Source organism: Drosophila gunungcola (genome assembly GCF_025200985.1).
Source record: "Drosophila gunungcola strain Sukarami chromosome 3L unlocalized genomic scaffold, Dgunungcola_SK_2 000014F, whole genome shotgun sequence".
NCBI classification, from domain to species: Eukaryota; Metazoa; Arthropoda; class Insecta; order Diptera; family Drosophilidae; genus Drosophila; species Drosophila gunungcola.
In genome coordinates this window covers 902,812-925,275 of record NW_026453182.1, presented here as the reverse complement: position 1 = coordinate 925,275, position 22,464 = coordinate 902,812, and the positions used below count along the sequence as shown (strand labels likewise).

The 22,464-nt window shown below is 39.6% G+C and overlaps 3 protein-coding genes across 7 annotated transcripts; 1 reads left to right on the top strand and 2 right to left on the bottom strand.

Moving 5' to 3' along the window:
* Window positions 1-585: 585 nt before the first annotated feature.
* LOC128259999 (pantothenate kinase 3) lies at window positions 586-9,013 on the top strand. Of its 5 annotated transcripts, none has more exons than XM_052992674.1 (7): window positions 586-969; window positions 5,385-5,563; window positions 7,001-7,293; window positions 7,359-7,484; window positions 7,556-7,732; window positions 7,793-7,928; window positions 8,049-9,013. In XM_052992674.1, exons 1-7 carry the CDS (start codon window positions 924-926, stop codon window positions 8,364-8,366), a joined length of 1,275 nt encoding a protein of 424 aa, XP_052848634.1. In that variant the 5' UTR covers window positions 586-923; the 3' UTR covers window positions 8,367-9,013. The 5 variants fall into 5 exon arrangements, with proteins under 5 accessions (XP_052848634.1, XP_052848635.1, XP_052848630.1 ...); XM_052992670.1 differs by lacking the exon at window positions 586-969 and adding an exon at window positions 2,495-3,067; XM_052992673.1 differs by lacking the exon at window positions 586-969 and adding an exon at window positions 4,267-4,467.
* Window positions 9,014-9,391: 378 nt separating this feature from the next.
* LOC128260007 (F-box/WD repeat-containing protein 4) lies at window positions 9,392-11,393 on the bottom strand. Its single transcript, XM_052992684.1, has 3 exons — window positions 10,791-11,393; window positions 10,150-10,728; window positions 9,392-9,873 (listed from the first exon to the last, which is right to left on the bottom strand). Exons 1-3 carry the CDS (start codon window positions 10,991-10,993, stop codon window positions 9,426-9,428), a joined length of 1,230 nt encoding a protein of 409 aa, XP_052848644.1. The 5' UTR covers window positions 10,994-11,393; the 3' UTR covers window positions 9,392-9,425.
* A 2,550-nt stretch (window positions 11,394-13,943) lies between these two features.
* LOC128260002 (tribbles) lies at window positions 13,944-19,564 on the bottom strand. The gene is made up of 2 exons (XM_052992678.1): window positions 18,364-19,564; window positions 13,944-15,155 (listed from the first exon to the last, which is right to left on the bottom strand). Exons 1-2 carry the CDS (start codon window positions 19,170-19,172, stop codon window positions 14,528-14,530), a joined length of 1,437 nt encoding a protein of 478 aa, XP_052848638.1. The 5' UTR covers window positions 19,173-19,564; the 3' UTR covers window positions 13,944-14,527.
* Window positions 19,565-22,464: the final 2,900 nt, after the last annotated feature.

Sequence of the window (22,464 nt, the reverse complement as noted above, 5' to 3'; positions counted from 1 at the left end):
AATAAAGCAGTTAAACTTAAATTTTTTTTCAGGATCAGTGATAGTTATGAAATGCATTTATGAAAATGTATTCAATTGGCTTACAAAAGACAATCATATATATAAAATACCCTTATAGGCCGCATATACTGTTACAAATGTAACATTTTTAGCATAGGTATATTAGTTCCAAATTAAATAATCACTTTCCGGGAAATAATTTAAACCATAATTCAAACCCTTAAATTTAAAATAAAATGGTTTAACAGTTTTGAGTAAGCTTTACTGTATGTGGGATTTTACTTATGTTATTAAGATTTTAAGGATCTTCCCATTATAAAAATTTATCATTTATATTTTGTAAAAAAAAAAAGTTACAATTGTTTGTTTTTTTTTTTTAGTAAAAGGACGCTTTTGAATAGGTTTATTAAAAAACTCATTTAAAAATACGTAATTTACAACGTAACGGTAATCCGTTATACATTAAATGCTTGAGGACCGCTTTCCAGCACTGCCCTCTTCAATAACTTGGATATCGATTAACTTTCTTCCCATCTCGAATCAGCTGTTCCAATTCAGGCTACTAGTTTAACAACTTCTGACGAAAATTTTGTTTTGAAGTTTAAGTTGAGTGTGCAAGGATTTCGATTCTGCTTGACTTGGCATTGGAAAGTAGCCACCATTCCAGGGGACTCCGCGAATGCATGGAACACGGAGCTATCTTGGCCGAGCAAGGATTCCCTCAGTATCGATGAGAGCAGCACAAGCACATCCCAGCCCCTGAGTCACGTTCTTGGTGTCTTTCGCCACGGTCCATCGGCAGTTCCAGTTCCATCAGCCCGCTTTCCCCGCTAAGACCTCAGCCCCTGGAGAAGATTCTTGATTGCGCGTGATTCTCCAGATTTCCCATTGCTCTGCGGTTTTATTGAGTCTTGCAATTCATCATGATGGAGGACGACCAGATTAACCTGCGCAATCAGTTGGCGAGGGGTAAGTCCAGATTTCGCAAGAGTCCAGAAGATTGTATCTGCATCTTGCTAAGTTCAATTCACCTGGCACTGTGGAAGGTCAACCAGCTCTATAGTTTACAATTTTTTGAACAAGAAAGATTATTAAGCATTATGTGGACAAAACTTGGATAGCTCCCAAAGTAATTATATAGTTCGTTTTTACAAATTCAAATATTTTGCCAATGCTTATGAACTGGTATCTCTAAATCTTTTTATTTTTCGTTAGATCTATGTACTTACATATAAACATTGCCTAGAAAGTAATCACATGATGCTTGGGATCAAAAACCCGCATTAAAAGCTTTAGTGATGTTTATTTGGCGGGATACTTATTCTTCTTTAAAGCTAATTTTGTTTTTTATTATAAAAAAATATATATATTTCTTTCAAGTTTCCATAGATGTTTAACATATTCTAAATGCAACTATATATTTTTTTTAATTTTCTTAGTAGATAGTAGTAAATAAAATTTCATAACTTATTGAGAAAATATAAAAAAAAACTAAAAAAAAATGTAAAACTTAAAAAACGATAGGTATAATATATGGAAAATTTAAAATGAGAATTTCCGGGCACTAATTGACAGAATGTACACCTTGCGTGTCTTTCTTAAAGTTGTACAATTTAATATTATTATTACATTTCTTTAGTATAAGTAAATAAACAATAAGCAAAGTTTTTAAATCCCAATTTGTGTGCATTTTACATCGTTCTTTTATTAATTATGAAGTAGATTTGCAAGTTTGCAAGTTTAACAATAAGAAAGACCAAAATTGTCAATTCAGCAAATATGAGAATATGGCATACTTAATTATGACTGTGATCTATTTAGACAGAATCATATTAACCGTATTACCCCACTTATAACGTTTGGTCAGATTACACAAACAATATGTGATAAGATTGGCCAGTAAATCACTGATTAATTAAGTTACAATCGAAATCAGTGTCTGCATATGAAGAGAGTGGCTAGTAGTTTGCCCCAAACATATGTATGAAATTTTAGGGACCGACTTACCAACTCAGCTCTCTGCGCCCAAAGCTTCTTTGGGAGGTTTCTCCGTTTGGAATTTGAACCATTTCGGGTCGTTATCAGGACTCTTCAATCTTATCACGCCCTCTGCGCCTGCGGAGAGAGTGTCCAAGTGGCACAAGTTCGCCCATGAATGGCCAGATGATTAACTATGCATATGCATTGGCTAGGAATTTTTCCAAGTTACCCGTGGTAAATGCAAACGCTGACGGACGTAATAGCGATCCACATACGTCGTAGGGTTCACACTGGGTCGTCACTGCTCTGGCTGGGTTTTAAATGTGTTTTCGTAATGATTAAGTTCGGTTCGGCTCGCCGATGTCCGCTCATTAATACGGATGGCTATGGCTATATGTGTGCCCATATGTACACACAACGCGTTCAGTTCGTCTGGTGCGCTTATACATATGCGAAAGCCGCAGCGCAGCCGCTGCCGATTCGGGCAGTGAAATTTCATTCAAACGCGTTTCACGTCTGTTTTCGAACGGTCAACAACGGATGGGATCGGATCGGATCGGATCGCGCGATCGCCAGTTGTCGCCAGCGCCATATTAACACTCACTCGCAGCGGTTTAGAAACCTATGAATTGAGCAAACAATCATCTTCTGCGGCTGGCCAATGGTCCAATCCCCTTCCCGCCTGTGATAAGTGCCCGCCTCCGAACTCACAATCCGCTGTGTGTGTCAGCGAAAAGCTGAAAAAAAAAAGCAAACAAAATGAAAGTGCCCACGCGCAGCTCGAAATATTCATTCAATTTGAAAATATTCAAATTGCATAACGATAAGAAACCAACCAGCAGTCCCAGTCCACCGAACTCTCCTGTGATCTCAGCGAAAAGAAACTCATGGCGCGCTTCGTGGCGATCGCCCTTGGGTTCCAAGAGCAAGTCCAGTCCCACGTCCTCGGACGACAGAGACCCCATCGAATTGGAGGCGGAACCAGCGTTTTTCGAGCGGACAAGGTGCCACAGTTCGTGCTCCACCTCCTCTTGCACCGATAATCTGTTTCCCGCCATTCAGATTCCCCAAGGCGATGAGCTTATGTGTAAGTTGGAGGGAGATCTCTTAAAGTTGTACTCATCAGTTTTCTAAAAACTCCATTTCCCATTCCGATCAAGTTCAACAAAAATCTGTTTTTTTTTTTTCAAAAATGTTTAAAACGCTAACGCTTTTCGCTATTTAAAGTGTGATCAAATCAAAATCCTGAAAAATATTGTTTAAATCTCAACAATTAATTTGTTAATATGGTTTTACTGATGTTACGAGTTTACTAAAAAAAATATAGTAGTAAGCCCTTTAATATGTTACCCAACAAGTAGAAATTAAAATTTTTCAAATATATTCAAACACACGTACAAAATGAAAGTAATAAAAACGAATTGAAAATGCTTAAATTTCATAAGTAGGTATTTCTCGTAAGTAGATTAGCTTCAGAACGAATCTGTTTAATAATAAAATAAATTAAAATTTGGGTGCAAGCTAGGAACATCTGTCGTATTATCGTATAATGAACTTGCCGACAGTTTATTGCTCAATAGTTTGTCAATTAATTGAACAAGAAACAGTTTATCACGATAAAATAATTAATTCAAGTGAAATCCTTTACTTAGGTAGTTCTCTGGTATAACCGTCTATTGAATCTGGAGATAGTCATAATTTTTAGGAAAAAAAGTTTAATTTTTGCCGGAAATGACGTATATAAAAATCCCGCGTCTCTTGAGTTCAAATTAAGATTGTTAAACGGCTTTGATTGTGTGCACAAATAGATTTCCAGTGAGTTATGATTAGATATGCGTGGCAGGGGACCTTGCGAATCGCTAATCGACATGTGAAGATCGGTTAAATTTGGCTGAAATATACACCTGTAGTGTAATGGATGTTGTCCGCTAAATGGTCAATTTCCCTGGTCAAATCGGGCAATACCAGACCACGATAAGCTGCATTCCCGGAGGGCTGATAAGAAAGGTGTGTTTACCCGCTCGTGGCGCACATGCGTTCATTTCGATTCGACTTCCCCACTTCGCCAGTGTTCAGCTGTTTACGGCCAATATATTATCCGGCAGGCAGTCAGTCAGTTGGAGCCATCGACGTGTCGCGCTTGGTTGTGGCGTCCGAGTGAAATGTTTCCGGTTTGAGCAATCCACACAGCACACAGGCGAACTGTGTTCGTAGTGAACCGAAAGTTATAGCGACTCGCACATGCACACCTAAGCGAAAGCTCCGTGGCCGTGGAATATACACCTCGAATACGCATTGCCCGGGTCTGTGGGCTGGGCGAAGTCAAATAATAAAAATAAAGCGCGTTACTACCAGTGATTACACGACTGTGTTATGTGCAGTGGATTCTATACTCGAACGGAATAAACCAGCGCCTTAGCTCCAAGCGTTACATAATGCCGGAGGTGCTACACTTTACATCGATCTTTGATCTCATCATCAAGAGCGGTGCGTGCACTTTCAAAGTCCAATTCGGGTTCAGTAGACACCACTTAAGAGATACCCTCTTAAGGGCATACCTTCACTTAAAAGTTTTTTAATCAACGTTTCAGCTTGCACAGAATACTTAGAACACTTATATTTATATCTATCCTTCCAAATAGATTAATGTTTAAACTAAGTACTTAGTAGACATGTTCAATATTATTTATACTATTATATTGTCGCGTAACAAAATTGTGCAAAACCTTTTTTTTTTTTTTGTACTTTACAACTTGAATGATTTAGTACTAAAAATAGTTATAATATATACCCGTTCTCAAGTTACTCTTAGCCGATATCTACTGTGTATGATAAACGGATAATGTGAAGTACACGCGAAACAACAACCTCTAGCATACCTGTATTGTGACATAGTTTGGCGCCGATTTGATCTTGACACCATGAACCGCTTTCAAGCATTTAGTGGCTCTAAGGTTTGATTTCTTTTCGCTCTTGTAATGTTTTGCAACTCGTTGCTTTGCCTGCCATTGAATCTGTGTTAAAAACTTTTCGAACATGTTTGTCGTAGCTGATTGAGACAGGTTTTATATTACAAATCAATCAAATTGATTGTCTAGTGTTGACATACAATAGATGTTTCCAGCGCTGGCTGCTAAGACTCAGAAATAAATCCTATTTTGACAGATTTATTAAAATATTCACAAATTTTCGCAATGCTTCTTCTGTGAGCCGCGAATTCTACGGCATTTCTTGTGCCTGAGATGTGCCTCCAAAAAAGACTTTTTAGGTTCCACTGTTATTATTGCCTAAAGGCAGGTGGGTTCATTTTAAGAGAGGAAACTTAAGGAACCAAACATGAACAAATCAATAATATTATGATCAGAATGAAGACACAACTAACGATTACAAATTCACCATTTCAGCGATGCCATGGTTTGGCATGGACATCGGCGGCACCCTCACGAAGTTGGTCTACTTCGAGCCCAAGGACATAACGCCGGATGAGCAGGATCGCGAGGCAGGCATTTTGCGGAATATCCGGCGTTACTTAACCAAAAACTCGGCGTACGGCAAAACCGGACATCGAGATACGCATCTACAGGTGAGAGATGAGGCAACTTCAGAGATGCATATTCGCCGTTTGTGGAATGTCGAATGTGGAATGGGGAATGTGGATGTGTGATTTTGTAACAAAGTGCTCTGATGCGGGCCATTAGCATCGGTATTATCATCTGAAATATTATCAATCCCAGCGCCCCGACTCGCGATATTTGCGCGTCCAGTCAACAAGTCATCTTGTGCGGGTCGGAACGGGTCGTCTGGTGATTTAATACGGGTATGGGTACGGGTGTCAGGGCTTCCAAGTGTGAGTGCCTCTGCTGTGACCTTCACTCTAGCGCACACGCCTACACAGAAAACAATGCTGTACTAGGTACTTAATTCATTAATACTCTTTACACTCTTCTTAATCGTAACAGACAGTAGATAGTTAGCAAAACAGTTTTGCACACTACAAAAAGTTTGAATTATTTATTGATAATCTTTATTTGTTTTCCGTGTACCACACGCTAATCTCTCACAAACAAGATTCCTTTGTTTACCTTTAAAGCCAAGTAATTCACTGTTAAGTTTATTCGTTTGCTTTGTTTTAATTTCAACAAACGTTTAAATAGTAGTTTAAATAGAAATCAGCAAAACGGATATTGAAAAATGGGTCATTGATCGACTTATAATAAAAACAAACACAAACCTAATGGAAATTCAATATAAAGTTAGATTTACGATGTTTTTAAATTTAGCACAGAGAATATAAAACTACAGGTGACATGCACTTCAAAGTTTTTCAATTTTAAACGCAATATACTTATTTATTTTAACCAATTCCGACATTTGTTTGCTGTCAATTAAGTGTTTTAATTTAAAACTCGGGGTTAATGCCCAACCCAAAATAGTTGATTATTCGAAGACTGGCGTGAAAATTACCGTACTTTTCTAATGAACTACGTCAATTTACAGACGCTCACTGTTGTTTGGTAGTTTAATTTGCTTATTTCGTACAAATTACCCTTGTACTTAGACTTTGGATACCTTAAATAAATGGCGAACGTCTATATATTCCGTTTATAACCTAGGAACAGTTTGGAAAGCTTACCATGTGTGATCGTTGACTTTTGTACTTTTCATTTTTATTTTGTAATGGGTTCAGGAGTCTAATTTTCATATTTATGAAGCTCATTTCACTTTTGCCTCTGCGAATAAATAGATATTTCAACTAAATATTTAAGACATTAAAAAGCGAGCGAGCAGAGTGTTTTCTGAAAATCAATAAGTGATTAAATAAATTAACTTTTATGAAGACTTCGATTTTTTAGTTGACTTTTCTAGTTTGATCAAACTGACTATAATTATAATTATAGTTGTATAAGGTCTATAAGAAGGAAAAATTGTTTTATATGTATTATATAAAGAAATTATTTATACTTATTCTTTTCGGTATTCTTTGTACTAAATGATTTTCTGCATTATTCACTTCTTCCAGATGGACAATGTGGAGATCCGTAAGAGACGGGGCTCGCTGCATTTCATTCGCTTCCAGACCACCGACATGGGCAACTTCCTGTCGCTGGCCAAGCAGAAGGGCATGGCCGAGCTGGTGACCACGGTTTGCGCCACCGGCGGCGGAGCCTTCAAGTTCGAACAGGATTTCCGAGACCAAGTCAACATGAAGCTGGCCAAATTCGACGAACTGGACACGCTGATCAAGGGCATTCTCTTCGCCGACCTGCACAATCGCACGGAGTGCTACTACTACGAAAACGCACGTGAGATTCTGTAAGTGGAGTAAGTGCTGGCTACGAGGAGTTTCTAACGATTTTAATTTACCAATCACTTTATAGAAAAAGCGAGAAGCGACAATTCAACTTCTCGCAACCCTTTCCATTCATCCTGGTGAACGTTGGCTCCGGAGTCTCCATCCTGGCGGTCTACGGTCCCGACAACTATAAGCGCATTTCGGGCACAAGGTGAGTCAGCTTTGGATCATTGCAAACTATAGAAACCTAATTCTAATTCCGATTGTTTAATTTACGCTTAGCTTGGGCGGCGGAACATTCCTCGGACTGTGTTGCCTTCTCACCGGCTGCACATCCTTCGAAGAGGCTATTCAACTGGCCACCAAGGGCGACAACCGAAAGGTGGACAAATTAGTTAAGGATATTTATGGCGGCGATTACAACCGCTTCGGTCTGCCCGGCGATTTGGTGGCGTCAAGGTAGAACATACGGAAATGATTAATCGAACAACCGGTAACAAACATGCTTCCCATTTCCAGCTTTGGCCAGATGCACCTCAATGACAAACGTGTTTCAGTATCACGAGAGGATTTGGCCAATGCCACACTGGTCACCATAACGAACAATATTGGCTCCATAGCAAGGATGTGCGCGCTGAATGAGAAGATCGATAGGGTAAGCTATAGAAGTTTGATTAAATTAAGTCATCTCATTGTTAAGAAAAAATTAGTTTAATCTTGAGTGTCATCAAATGTGTTCGACCCTTAACTAACCCTTCCTTCCACCAACTCCCAGGTCGTCTTTGTGGGCAACTTCCTGCGAGTAAACCCCATTTCCATGAAGCTGCTGGCGTACGCAATGGAGTTCTGGTCCAATGGCACAATGAAGGGCCTCTTCCTGGAGCACGAGGGATACTTTGGTGCGCTGGGTTGCCTGCTGCAGTTCAACGGCGAGCTGGCAGCCGCCCTCAACGACGGAGTGGAGCATCCAACCCACACGGCGTCGGATGCGGGCGAGGGCGTTTTGAGTCCGGATGCGACGACGCTTTCTTCGGCGGATGAGCCACCCGAGAAGTCGCCGTTGTCGCCAACAAGCACACACTCCACTAGATAGTCACTGTAACTACATGTTCCTCCCGAGGGCACCCGACGTGGGCCATCCGATTGTAGTGCATGTACAGTAGACCTAAGATCATTATGGCAATGGCAATGGCAACGACTTTGGTCCTTCGCAGTTTATCTCGGTATTTATCGTACTTCTTTCTCGGCTTTAGTTGTAACTTGAAGACGCACAAATTGTAAATGCATGAAATTACTGAATGGATAAAGTGCCTGCTAGCAAGCAACGAATTTTGGCCAAGCAAATGCCGAACACACAATTTATTTCTTAATTTGCCCTTGCGTAACATTTCTCGATATGTTACTACCATGCAGTCTTCGTCAGTTTTGGTAGTTTTTAGTTTTTTTTCTACAGTGATAGATGTTAGCTCTCGGAAAAGTATTATAAATACTTTACAAAGGGAACCGCAATTAAAAGTCTCGCGCGCAACAAACAGTCCAAGAGCATGTATTGCATACACCTAATGATATGCCCATGTCTGTCGACCATATTCATACATACCTATAAGTTTTTACCTTAACGTTTGTGTACATGATTTAAGTGGATGTTTTAAAGTTTCTTTTTAGAATATAAGTTTGTGGTCATGTTATGATAGGATTCAATTTGTCGGCAGGTCAATAAAACTTGTTTTAAACATTAAACTGGTGGAATTATTAATTTTAAAAGCAGAAGAGGTTTACACTTATAATTCATGATTTTAAATTTGATGTTGCCATAAGGAAGCAAACGCTTCTTTTTGAAAAATCGATTCATTTATTTCCCATAGAAGTGAGATGTTAAACTTGTTTCTTTAATACAAATGTTGTCTTCTTAAATCTATATCTGAAGCCATTAATGACACAGTGTCTAAAATTATACTTCGTTTTAGTAGTTTGAATTCCACATCTAGTACTAACTATTGCCTAAATTAGTATTACTCTTAACTAATTTAGTAACAAAATAGATAGATACTCCTCTTTGTTGCGTTTAAACATCAAATATTGGTCCAAGACAATAATGACCATTGAACATTTAAAATATTTAACTTTACAAGTTTATTTGGCAGTCAAATGTTCATAGTTTTCTCTTCATTAGCCCATTGATGTTGCTGTAGTCCCTCTGAATGCCACAATTGGACTTGAAGTCAAAGACTCGCAGGTTGTGATCGGTGGCCACAAACATATATTGGCTATCACAGGCGAGGCTGTACACGGGCGATAGACCATTGTGCTGCCGCGTTCGGCCCGGGAAGTATAGTTGAACATATTTCTGCATTCTTATATCGTAGAGGTTGACTCGTGCATGTCTGTTGGTGCCGACCAGCGCCGCATACAGTCCATCGTACTCCAGCGAATAAAAGGAACAGTCGAACGGATCCTCCCAAATTGCTACATCGCGATCGATGCGACGGTCAAACATTCGAAACGTCGTATCAAAGTTGGCCGTGAAAATAACATGGTCATCTTTCATTTTTAGGTCGTAAATGGATCTTGTGTTGGAGTTGAATACCAATTCCTCGCCACTGTTAAGAAATAATTTGATAACAATTTGTAGAAAAAATAATTTGTTTAAGAAATCTGACCACAAAAGGTACATTATTTTGATCGTCTGCATTCAAATTAAATTAAATTTTAAATACCACAAAGCGATAAGCCAAACATTCTTCTGTTAAAACATATATGAAAAATTTTAGGTCGAAAGCTGAACTATGTAGTTTAGTATGACTAAATGGAGATTACTATACCCTACTGTCATAGGACTACTTGGTATGCATAGGTATACCATAGTTTAAGGTTACCTTTCCACGTGGACGGCCCTCAGGGCCCGGCGTCCCTCGTCCGTGTAGAGACCCCCATAAAGCCACTGGCCGTCTGAACTCAGTTCCAAGGCCTTGAAGGCATGCGGCAGCTTCATCACCATGTCGAAGTGCGTCAGTCCGAACTCCTGGGATCGCTGCCACAGTTTGCAGCAGTTATCGGTGCTGGTGGCGTACAGATCTTTGACAAAGTCCACGCAGTACAGATACTCGTTGGCCGGATGCATCCTTTGTTCCGTGATGCCATTCTCGTCGTAAAGGAAGCACGATCCACATACTCGTCCCGCGAATATGGTGTCCTCTTTCTTAACGAAATCGGAGATGTCGCTGTGGGTGGACGTGCTGATCTCCTCCTCGAATCGACGGAGCAGGGCATCGCAGCTGGAGCGCCGGTACTTCCGCAGGTAGCCCGCATGGGTAATGTACAGGGCGTCCGCCTCCAGGCACAGTTTCGTGGGGAACATTTGTGCATGGTGGAAGTAGGGGCGTTCGAAGTAGGTACCATTAACCCAGTTCTTTGACACCTGGATGCGGTCATAGTTGCTCAAGCGGGTTCGGTTTCTGGAGCAGGATTCAAAGGGGTGTTGTTAACTGGCGACCATCCTCCTTATCTCATCACCTACCTCTGCTCGATTCTCGGTCTATCCCGGTGGCCACAGAGCAGCAAGTCAATGGACTGTGAGTAGAAAATGTAGTTGTCTATTATGTTCGCCAAAAATCGGTTGGCCAAGCTCAGGCAAAGGAGATCCCCCTCTGAGCAGTATTCAAAAATATGCAGCAAACAGTCGACTGTGAGATCTGTCAGCTTTAAAAGCTGATCATGCATCTTCCTTCATGTACTTGAAAATTTAAGGTTTTGAGATAACATTCGTTTTGTCAAATCAAAATTGGGAATGGCAAACCGTCGATTGCCGCTGAAAAACCGATAGTTCTCTATCGATTTTTTTATTTTTTAGGCGTATTTTCCAACACTTTAACTTTACCGTTAAATTTGAAAATAGTTAAATTTAAATAGTTAGTTAAGTTCACGTAGAACTCGACCGCTCAGACTCGTGCGAGTAATGAGAATATTTTTGCTTTGTTACTCATGTTGATTCAAAAGCTTTGAATAAAAATTCACCTTACATACGTAACTTGACCTGAAATTGTGAAATTAAAAATATACGTGGTAGCGCAATTATACAGTTTCATGTTTATTCGAAAAAGAATAGAACTGATTACAGTTCAACATATTTGTGTATTCTAGTTGTGTTAACTATCTCAATCAAATCTAACACAGTATTTTCTTAAAACAAATAGGGTTTTTAGTTATTGTGTAATTTTTCGTTATATATTAAAATATTTTTCCTATATATAGTATAAAAAAGCAACATTTTCAAAAAAAATCTTTATTTTTTTGAAAAAATTTGGTGTTTGAAAATGGTAATTAATCATTACCGCCACGTTTTGATCCGTTAAGCTTTCAAGCTTCTTTATAAGAGCTTTGGATTATTAATAGTTAAATATTTTAATTTAACTTGTCTTTAACTTAAGAAATTAAGATTCATGGAAAATTATTCATGTATTCTTCAATTTAAATTGTGGTGAAACCTTCAATTGAACAAGACTAAACTTAACGGACATAAGTATAAACTGCCTGAAATGAGTTTGTATCTTTACAAACGAATTCCTGTAACGCAGGTGGTATACACTAAAAAGATTCGCATCGATTGATGTAACCCGACTGAAATACCCCAAAATAAATAGACAGGAACTGCACATTTTGGGGACAGAAATCTAAAATACACAATTGTACGCACAAATGTGCCATGCGTATGCGCACGACCACGTACTTATACGTTTGCAACAATTTAAAGTTATTTAGAACACTGTTTCCGCAATTAGGCACGAAACTGACGAGATTTTTGCGCTAAATACCTTTACTGAGCATTTGATTGACTTGAAATAGCGTACATACTGTCTGATCTGTCTAGAAAGTTTATCTTATCTTCTTAGGTACTTATTTACGGCTGTATCTATAAAAGTACTGCAAATTGGTGCACACAATCTTACTACTTCTGGACTGATTCAGAAAACCAGATAAAAATGGTTGGTACATATCTACAATTTTGCATTACCTCTTAGGTACTAAAATAAGTAAACATAATATAATCATGCAAATATTCACTTTATGCAAGATAAGGCAGGCGGGAAAAACGAATTCTTAATCAGAACAAAAAGTATACCAGAAATCTTGAGAATAGACAAGAAGTCATAACAAAGAAAAGTGTAACGGCTATTTTTGGGTCAGGGAAAGTAGCGTAGCTGTCACTGTTCAGGTCTACTTTATGGTCCCCAAAGCACTTAAACTTTTAGAACCTTAAAAGTGAATTTTTAACTGGGCTAGACACTTTTATCTAGCACACCTTTGTACTTTCTATTTAACATACTTATTTTGTATTATGACCCCCTATTTTAGGGTTCTTAAAAATACTTCAAGGTGTCTAACATCATCTGAAAAAAAAAAATCGTGACTTTCATGTTAGTAAGGAATGCGAATATTCTGGATCGTTCGTTCCGTTCTATAAGACCCGTTAAAGTCTTATCATACTGCAAGTGACAATTGGTTTTACCTTTCATATTACAAAGATCTCAGAAGCTCGAAGTTTTAAATACCTATCCTTAATTCTATTTATTACTTAAAAAGTTTTTTATTATGTATAGAACACGTTCATATCATAAGTACATATATTAAACATGATAAGATTACATGATATTGATGCTAGATCAGAAAATTTTAATAAGTTCTTAATAATCAGAAATAATATTCACAACTTAATATAGGGATGTAGACGTATTCAAATGGTTATTACTTCCCAAAATGGGTACTTTCCAATGGGTATTTTCCGGTCGGCTCTAGAGCAATCGCTCGTATCTAGGAAAAGTTCATGCGTGGCACTGAGCTCCAAAAATTGATAGTCACAATCTGAAGGTGACGTCGTCGTCAGCAGTTTTCGCGTTTTGCGCAGTTCTCGTTCTCTCGTCGGCAATTTCATAATCTGAACAAAGTGCTCGGCCACAGGTAAAAATGCCCGAGAACACAGCACACAGACCCCGAAATCGGGGCATACATGCGAAGCCCCCGTCACGTCGGCACATCAGATGACAGTCGTGGGACCTCCGCATTCGCAGCTATTCACAATATTAGTTTATTGCTATTGTAGAGCAAGTCACAAATATTTCCGTAGCCAGAGTCACGTTCGCCAACCTGATAACTTGAATTCTCTTGGTTGCATTATCAACTTGGGAATAACTTGGTAATTGAGAATCTCGCACCTGACTCTTACTAATATTCTGATATTCCACTCTCAGAATTCTCTCGATTTTTTGCAATTCTAAAAAGCCGTAAAACATCTATTTATCACCTTTACAAAACAAATGGATTAGGCTTGAATAACAAATTAGAATTTAGAGTTTGTTTTGATATTTTGGCAAAAGTATTTATTTGATTCTAATCAAATGTTGAATGTTGTATTAGTAAACAAAATGACGCATTCATGCTCGAAAGATCTTGGTTCCTGACTCATTGTTTTCATCTTTTGTAGCATTCCAGTTCGTCGAAATTCAGAAACCATAACAACAGTTCTGTTTGATAACTATATGTTCTGACACACAATAAAAATGATGAAATTCCACATAATTAAAGTTATTATGGTACCTTTAAAATATATTTACTGCGTAAATTAATAGTTCCCCAAAGCCCAAAAAGAAAAAATCACTACCTTTAGTAGTTAGAATTATTCTTGGTGAGATCAAATTTCAATGTATTATGTTTTTTTTTCACGATTTTCACTTACAAGATTTTAATAGTAGAAGAAGCGTAATACAGAAGTATTAAATAATAAATAACAATTTGCATTCGTTGCATTTTTTTTAACATGGAAACTAATGTGTTTTAAAGCCCAAAAACAAATCAGGGCGACTGTCCTTTGATAAGATCAACAGTTGCAAAAAAATTAAAATGTTAAATGTATTGTACATAGGTAGGTTTTAGGAAGAATCGGTTGCAGAGGAGGCTGCGGAGCGGCGCGATTCTTTAACGGATCGGGGCCGCAGCGCGATTGGAAGGCAGTGAGTTCTTGTGTGTCTAAGAGAGTGTCTAAGCGAGGCTTTAAGTCTTTGTTGGCAGTACCACCTGCAGGATGACGACGTGGAACGCAGTCGGAGTCGGCGCGACCAGGAGGGCCAGGGTGTCCACAGTGTCATATCACCCGATATGTCCTATCCCGGCGGCTAATCAGCCGGCATTCAGCCGGATGCAGCCAACGCGCCAGCGTGTCCCAGAGAGTAACCCGTGGGTGGGTGAAAACACGAACCCCAATCAACCCATGTCCACGTCCGTGTCAGGTTCGGGTTCCGTGGAGAGCCCGTTGGCATTCTGGGCCATCTGGAGTGCGGTGCGAGTGTAGTCCAGCGGCTCCACGCCGATGTCCTCGTACTCGTGCTTGTTGCCCAGCGGACAGAGTCCGCCCTCCTCCTCGTCCATCGCATCGGCAGCTGCGCCTTCGGCCTCCTCCTCCGCGTCGCTCCAGTCCTCGGCCACCTCCACGTTGACGGGCAGGTACATGTGGAAGGGACGCTGCTCCCGCAGCCACGGTGTCAGGAAGATGTGGCTGGCGGTCATGCGTTCCGTGAAATCCTTCCGCAGCAGCGACAGCAAGAGCCAGCGCACCGACTTGGAAAGCGTCATGGGTATCTGGACGTTGCCGTGCCGGATCACCGTGATGAGGTGGCAGTTGGCCTTCTCGTAAAACGGATACTGACCCACCAGCATCGTGTACAGGATCACTCCCAGCGACCACATGTCTGCCGGCTTGCCCTTGTACGTCGGCTGGGGACAAAGTAATTCCGGAGCGGTGTACAGTGGGCAGCCAATCTTGTCGCTTAGGGTGTCATCATCGCCGTCGAGGATCATTGAGCCCTCCAGTGATTCATACTGAAGTTTAGTTCTGTAATGGAGAAGAAAAAAAATTCCAATAAAAATATGCCCTTTGGTTTAATATATTTTTGTCTTTATTTTATTTGTCTTAAAGTTAGAATTTTATACAGGTTTCTAGTGTTCTGCAAGCGATAATAAAAAAATTTCTTTAACAGAATGGGGTATGTATAATTTACAAACTGATAAGCAGATAGTCTTTATAATTTGGTAATGCCAGCATTGTTACCAAATAAGTTCTGAAGACACTGAAGAACAGTATCAGTATCAAAAGACTGACAACACCTTGAGTTGGCATTGCCATTATTCTGATCGCAACTGTACCCGATACATCAGACCCAGCGTTGAGCTCTACATCATGTGCAATCCCTGGGGCTTGCATAACCCCCGAATTTGTGGGGCCATTAGCTAGCGCAATATCGAAGAGACTTGAATCGATCGGCCACGGCGTTTCAGTTGTAGTTGTCGTTGTCATTGGCGTTGGCGTGTTGACAAGTCAAAAGGCGAATTGGCCGAGAGAGCATTGTGATTTGAGTTGAGTTGAGTTGAGCTGTGTTAAGTTGGGTTGGTGACGAAAGCGCAGCTTGCGACCCCCGACACCCATGAGCGAGTGCCTCCGCCCCTGCACTCCCCCTCCATTGGCCCACTCCATTGACATTGGCCCACATTCGAATGCAAAAAGTACAAAAGTAACGAAAACGCCTGCAAACACACACAGCGATTGGAGCCAAAAGAGAGTCAGCTGTGCTGTGCTGTGCTGTGAGTGAGTGAAGTGACGTATCGCAACTTGTTGCTGCAACGACGCTTCTGCTGGGATCCGAACACTACATTATGCTTCCCATTCGGGGGCTACGGGGCTACGAGGGGGGTTCCAATAGCCAACCGAGAGATATACAAACACACGGTCGCCGTGGTCTGGTATCCAAACATCCAAAGAGCCAAACACAAAGCAGGCCGAAAAAAAACCTCGAGCTGACCCTGAACAAAAACAAGCTTTGAAACGCGCCTCGTCACAAATTACACTGTACACTGTAGAAAACTTATTACCTTCAACTTGATATCAACAGGTGATAAATAAATATCAAATTGACATTTGTAATATTTTAGTGGTAAAAGTATTGAATATTTTATTGGGCATGGTTTTCAATACAAACAACTTAAAAAAAAAAAATTAAATTATATCCCAATATTTAATAATGATTATTAAATATTTTATTGACTAGAATCTTTTAATAATAATTAATCGTCATTAAGATAATATTCATTATGATTTCTGGATAAACTCTAAGTTTATTTACAGTTTTCTAAAACCTCTTTTATTTTATTTAAAAGATTAGTTATCAATCAGCATATGAATATTTTTAGGACCAAGTCAATTTGTGACAAATAAAACATCACTTTGTGATACTTTTTAAGATCAAGGCTTTTTATGAATCAATGAAAATGTAATAAAAATGTTTCTGTGCACGGAATACAAGTTAAGATGGTGAAGTGGAGAATAGTTACAGCTGACGACCTCGATGTGAGAAAAAGAGAGGCTTTGAAGAGCGTCTTGGGGGCGGCGAATGGACGATCTCTTTCTCTCTTTGGCACAAATTAAACGTGCGATAGAGGTTAAAAAAAATCAGAAACGAAATACGGAAAACCGGCGGCAGATAAGTGCTCAAACACCTTGGAAGTATTTATGTACAGGCGAGCACATAAAATAAAAGTATAAGGCACAGATTAAATACGCGTTTGTATATAGGCACTGGCATATACATAAATGCGTTAAAAATACAGAAGATCAGAGTCAGGGGCACTCACCGCATTGTGACCTTAAAAATTCGGTTCGTTGTTTGGATGTGCTTGTGTGCGCCACTTTTGGATATGGATATGGATATGGATATGATATGATATACACACGCCTATGTACCCAGTACTTATCTATACAGCGCTAATAATCGCAGCGCATTTAAATCGCATTGAGCACTTGTTGTTTATTTCTCGCCAAGGTGAGAGAGGTATACTAGATAGAGATCTATGGGTTTCTTCCTTCCGCCGTTTTTGCACTTGGCACAGAACGGCGAAATGACGAAAAAATCAGCAGATATTTCGCTAATTGTAAAACATATGGAATCGAACATTTGTTCACGTCATTCCCTGCTGATGTCAGTAAAAAACGATGATAATAAGAACGAGCGACGGCGCGTTTTCAATTCATTCGTATTTATTAGCATTTGTGAAAATACATTTCGAATTGATGTGAGGCGAGGTGGTGCAAATATTTCATCAGCCACTGTAATCTGTACGTTCCTCTCTCAGTACACTATAAAAACCGAGAGAACACTGTAGAAGGTGGCCTACACCACCAATCGTCACCCCCCACCCACATTGCAAATGGTATGTTGTACAATTCTTGAAATGTGGCAATAATGCTAGCTTCCAAAACGTGTAATGAGAAACGGGTGGCCCAACATTTTCGCCATCACTGTGTAGCACATTGGCCCTTGTGTGTATGTACACAGGTACACTAGAGGTCAAAACTAAAGAGCCATTTTGTTATCTGCTAAGATATGGGTTTCATGGTGTATGAATAACAAAATTTGGTTTAACTAAAAAAAGTTTGTTGATATTGAAATTGTAAGAAAGTTATAAAACATAATTAACATTAAATGCATTATTTTTTAAATTTAAAAATTTAGTTTGATAACAGAGAACATGTATTTTCCAAGTTTTAAAAATATTGAATTAATTAACATTTAAGCATTTACAATCATATAACCTAAGAACCTGCATAAATTTTGAGTTTTATAAAATACATAAATAAAACTATAGTTGCTAAGATCCTAGTTCTGTTACAGAACATTTAATCTTTATTGGTATTTTCGGAACTACAATTTGCCCCTGAGCTGTGCATACACTCGTACGCTTTTGTCAGTATAATTGTTTTTGTTGGCCTATTGGTGATTCGATTGCAACACTTGTTAAATGTTCAATGTTACCCACAACGACGGCGCCAGCAACAACAGCAACAACAACATTGCGGGCCAATAACAAGAGCAACAATTGTGGCACCACCAACACACGACCACAAACAAGATCTCTCGCTCATAACGAGTTTCCATCGAATTGCAAAATAAAGCGACTAGCCATATGCAATTGAGTTGCTATAAGGCATACATATGGCATATGGATATGGGTTTTTTGAAGGTGTCACCGGGACCGGGGACGCAACTCACCTGGCCTCGTCGATGAAGTAGAACCGCTTGAGCTTGAGGTCCCTGAGGATAATCCCATTGCGGTGGCACACCTGGACGGTTTGACAGATCTGATGGAATATGGCCCTCGCCTCCGTTTCGCACAGTCGCTTCTCGTGGCGGATATAGGTGTGCAGATTTTCGTACACTCCGGCCACTCCGCCCGTGGAGTCCCTCTCCTGCGGAACCGGGGCAATGAGTATGTAGGTGCGATCCTTGGACAGAGGCACTATGTCATGCACGGGTCGGATCAACGAGTGACCGTAGATGGTGCTTCTGCGCAGCTCCTCATCCTGCTGCTGCAGTTGAAAATAGGCCCGCTGCACCTTATGGAGCGGCTCGTTGACAATCCTGCAGAGAAACTGCTCCCCAGTAAAGATGTCCACGCAGCGCAGATTGGAGGCGGTGAGATCGACCAGGTGGCGATACGACGCGGGCGTCTTGGCGGCCACGGCGGCCGATATGTGACTAGGCTGGGCACTGATCAGATAACGCTGTTGGATCAGCTTGACGGGCTGCTGATCCGTGGGTTCCGCAGCAATTCCTAGGGCCAAAAGGTCACAGGCGCCGCCCGGAGTCAATAGCTTCTCGCGGATGGTCTGAAGCATCTTGGCATTGGGAAATTCCTTTTTGGGCGTGAACAGACCAAGTACAGTGGTGTCCTCCTGGTTGGAGCTCATGCTGCTGCTGCTGGAGGTGGACGCGACTGTTGGCGAGGCCGGTGAATAGTTGACTATTTTGTTGGTTGCCGCTGACGCTGTTCTGCTATTTTGGCTGCTACTGTTATCCATGCTTGCTTGTTTACCACTTAACTTTATCACAGGTCTTGCTCTCGCTACGTCTTCTTCTTCTCTAATTCTTCTTCTTTTCTTGTTACTTTTGTTATTCCTCTTTTGCTTGGCTGTACTTAGCTGTTAATTGTTTTGACATTTGGCGACGCGCCGTTTAGTATACGATTAATTCCGATATAAACTTTCGATTAAGGTTTAGGCTACTTGGTTAGTTTGGCCATGTGCAATGCGGGTACTCGCTGACGAAATGCGGCGATTTTAAAACAAATCGAACACTAAATTCGCGAAACGACACGAAACGCGACCGTCTACTCCGCAGTTTGAATTTGAAATGTGACCGAAAACTGTGACTCGCGTGGCTGGAAGAAGCACAGCGCAAGGAGAATGGGAAAATACAACGGCGCTCTCGTGCGCTCTCTCGCTCGCTCTCACAGTTCCGATCTGTTTCCGTCTCGCTTACACAAGCAATATAGAGGTGAGAATGCTGATGGATGGGAGAGGAAAAGAGAGATAGAGAGGGAGAGGAAAGACCGAGAGCAACGTTATTTTTCAAAATGTAAATGGACGGGAAGAGGGAGAGCCACAGCATCGTTATTTTTGAAAACATTGCGTTGAACGCCGAAATTCCCATTCCCGACGACTGAACTCGAAAAACCTCGCTGTACGAACACTATCTTTACAGCAACCCTTAAAACTTGTACGATTTTCATATTAATCTGCGCACTAATTAAACGTGGCAACAACTTAGTTAGATAGAGGGTTAATAAACTTTTGTATGAATTAAATTTAAAGATCAAATAAATATAAGTACAGTCAACTCGATTTTGTATTTAGTTTTAATAGGTATTAAGAGCAGAAATGCGCTATGATGCGGGTATGACCTAGACTACAGGGACCAAAAACTTAAAGAATAGTCGAAATTTGGAAGGCTTTGGCCTCTCAACCATATTCCCAAATGAGCGTCTTCTGGATAAATTTTCTTTGAAATATAATAATAACATTTATTTCCTTATCTTAAAACTATGGAAGGAGCACGGGCTTCATAAAAGTAGGCTACTTCGATGGATTATAGTAGAAATTATCGGATGATGGGTCCGATCCAGTGGATCTTTCAAGGTTACTCTCCAAAAAATATATAGAAATACATACAATTTAAATATCAATAAAAAATCTGTGCCTGCTCGACTTATACTACCCGCATTATACAAGTTTTTAAATTCTTTCTCCAAATATATTAAAATGTTAAAATGTGCCCTACAATCTTATGGATCCACCAAATCGATCATCGAATTTCTTCCTGTGCGTGATCATTACTCATTTGTGTGTGTATGTATGTATGTGTTGCTGTTTGTCTTCGCAGTGCAGACAATTTCATGATTTTTGCAGCTGTCCCGAAACGAGGATCACTGGGCTACGCAGGAATTACGACAACGACAGAAGGTAGTGATCAGAGGAGATCTTCGAGGAGCAGGTAAGAACCACCGAGCGGCATTATGTCGCAGGTAGATTTCTATAGTCAGCTGCACTATTCCACCCCTAAGCACTATATTCCGCCATATAGTGCATTGGTGCAGGGCTGTACATGCGGTGCAGTTGCAGCTGGCGCAAGGTGATTTCCCACTGAAGACATCCGTCTGGTCCTTGGACTGAGAATACACAGGCACACAAATGCGCTCAAAATAGTAGCACCAGTATGAGAAATAATATGACCTTTTTCTATATCTGTCAAATTATTCCAGAAAATAATTTCGAGAAGTCAGTAAATTGTACATATAAATTTAAAAGTACTTAAGCACTCTACCTTTTTTTATGCAGGCATTATTTAAGTTCGTGTAACATAAATAATTCATAAATACAAAATAAATTTTTCTTCATTTAAATCTAACGGCTTGTGTTTTCAATTTTAAAATTTTGTGTATGATTTTCCCCTGATGCTAATATTTTAACTGCAGGTGTACATACAATGTATTTTGGGCATTGGTTTTTATCAATGCGTTTTCCACCGAGCCGTGCGATTGAATTCTTAATAATGTAACGCTCATTTTTAAACGCAACGTCCGTTTCATTTTCTTCTTCTTTCCACATGCGTAGCCGATAAATACGAATGAGAAAATCGCGAGCAGAACAAACAAAACTTCATCTCTGTCTCTCTCTTTTTTCGACGTCCCTTTCCACATTTTTGCATCTGTTTCTTCAAAAAGAAGATTTAAACGAGAATTATACTGGTACCGTGACACCAATTCAACCGAAAAAGGAGTTAAATTATATGGGAATATCAGGCAGTAATTACAAAATATATTGTTAAAAACAGAAATAGCTTCGTGTACGTATGGCTTATTTATATGCAAGATTTTTATTGCCTCGTTCTGGTCACTGCTCTTATTTATACGATTAAGAAGGCATGAACATTTTGATATGAAAATATTTGTATGTATATACAGGAAATATATTCTATAGAAATAGTCACGTACACATGCGTAGACATATATAAGTGCAAGTGAATGGGAACAATTTTTTTCAATAAATCATATCTGAGTTTCACCAAGGCTCGCAATGATGATTAATTTTTGACCGCAGGCTTATAGGGCAAATTATATTTCTAAGAAATTGGAAATCAAGACCGAACGATTGCGTCAAAAAATTACAAAAGAATTTATCTAGAACTAAAATAAAAAGTACATGTACGTACTTAAAAAAAACACAATATGATTTTTCTCAGATAGAGAAGTACTTTTACCTCATTAAAAATCACTTAATTTTTAGCTAAAAAAAAGTATATTTCCCAAAAATATTATTCTTATCATTCATTGCAAACAACAAATTGTAAAAGACAATATTTAATTTTGTTGTAACACGATCCAACAACAAATATTTACATGAACAGATTACTTTAATTTCACCAGTCGATTGTACGATTTCACCAGACTGTATAAAACAACTGCACTCAAAACAAATAAACTAAATACAAGTTTATGAAATTATCTTTACCGTAGAGTCTCTTTGACCCACTGTGCTTAAAGCCCCACCAAGAATACGTTACATTTTAAATTTAAATTCGAAAAAGTGTTGTGACCAAAACTGATTCGGTTGAGATATCTTATAAAAGCGGTTACTTTTTTACGAGACTCGCGGCGAGCGAAATGGATGTACATATGTAGCTTTGCTAAAATTTCCGCATGCCTTTTGTTGTTGTCTGAGTTAGCAGGTATTTTGTTGTTGCCATGCTGGCATGAAATCTAGATTTCTCTCCCCATATTAAAGTCGCCAAACTGAATGCGTCATCGGCTGCGTC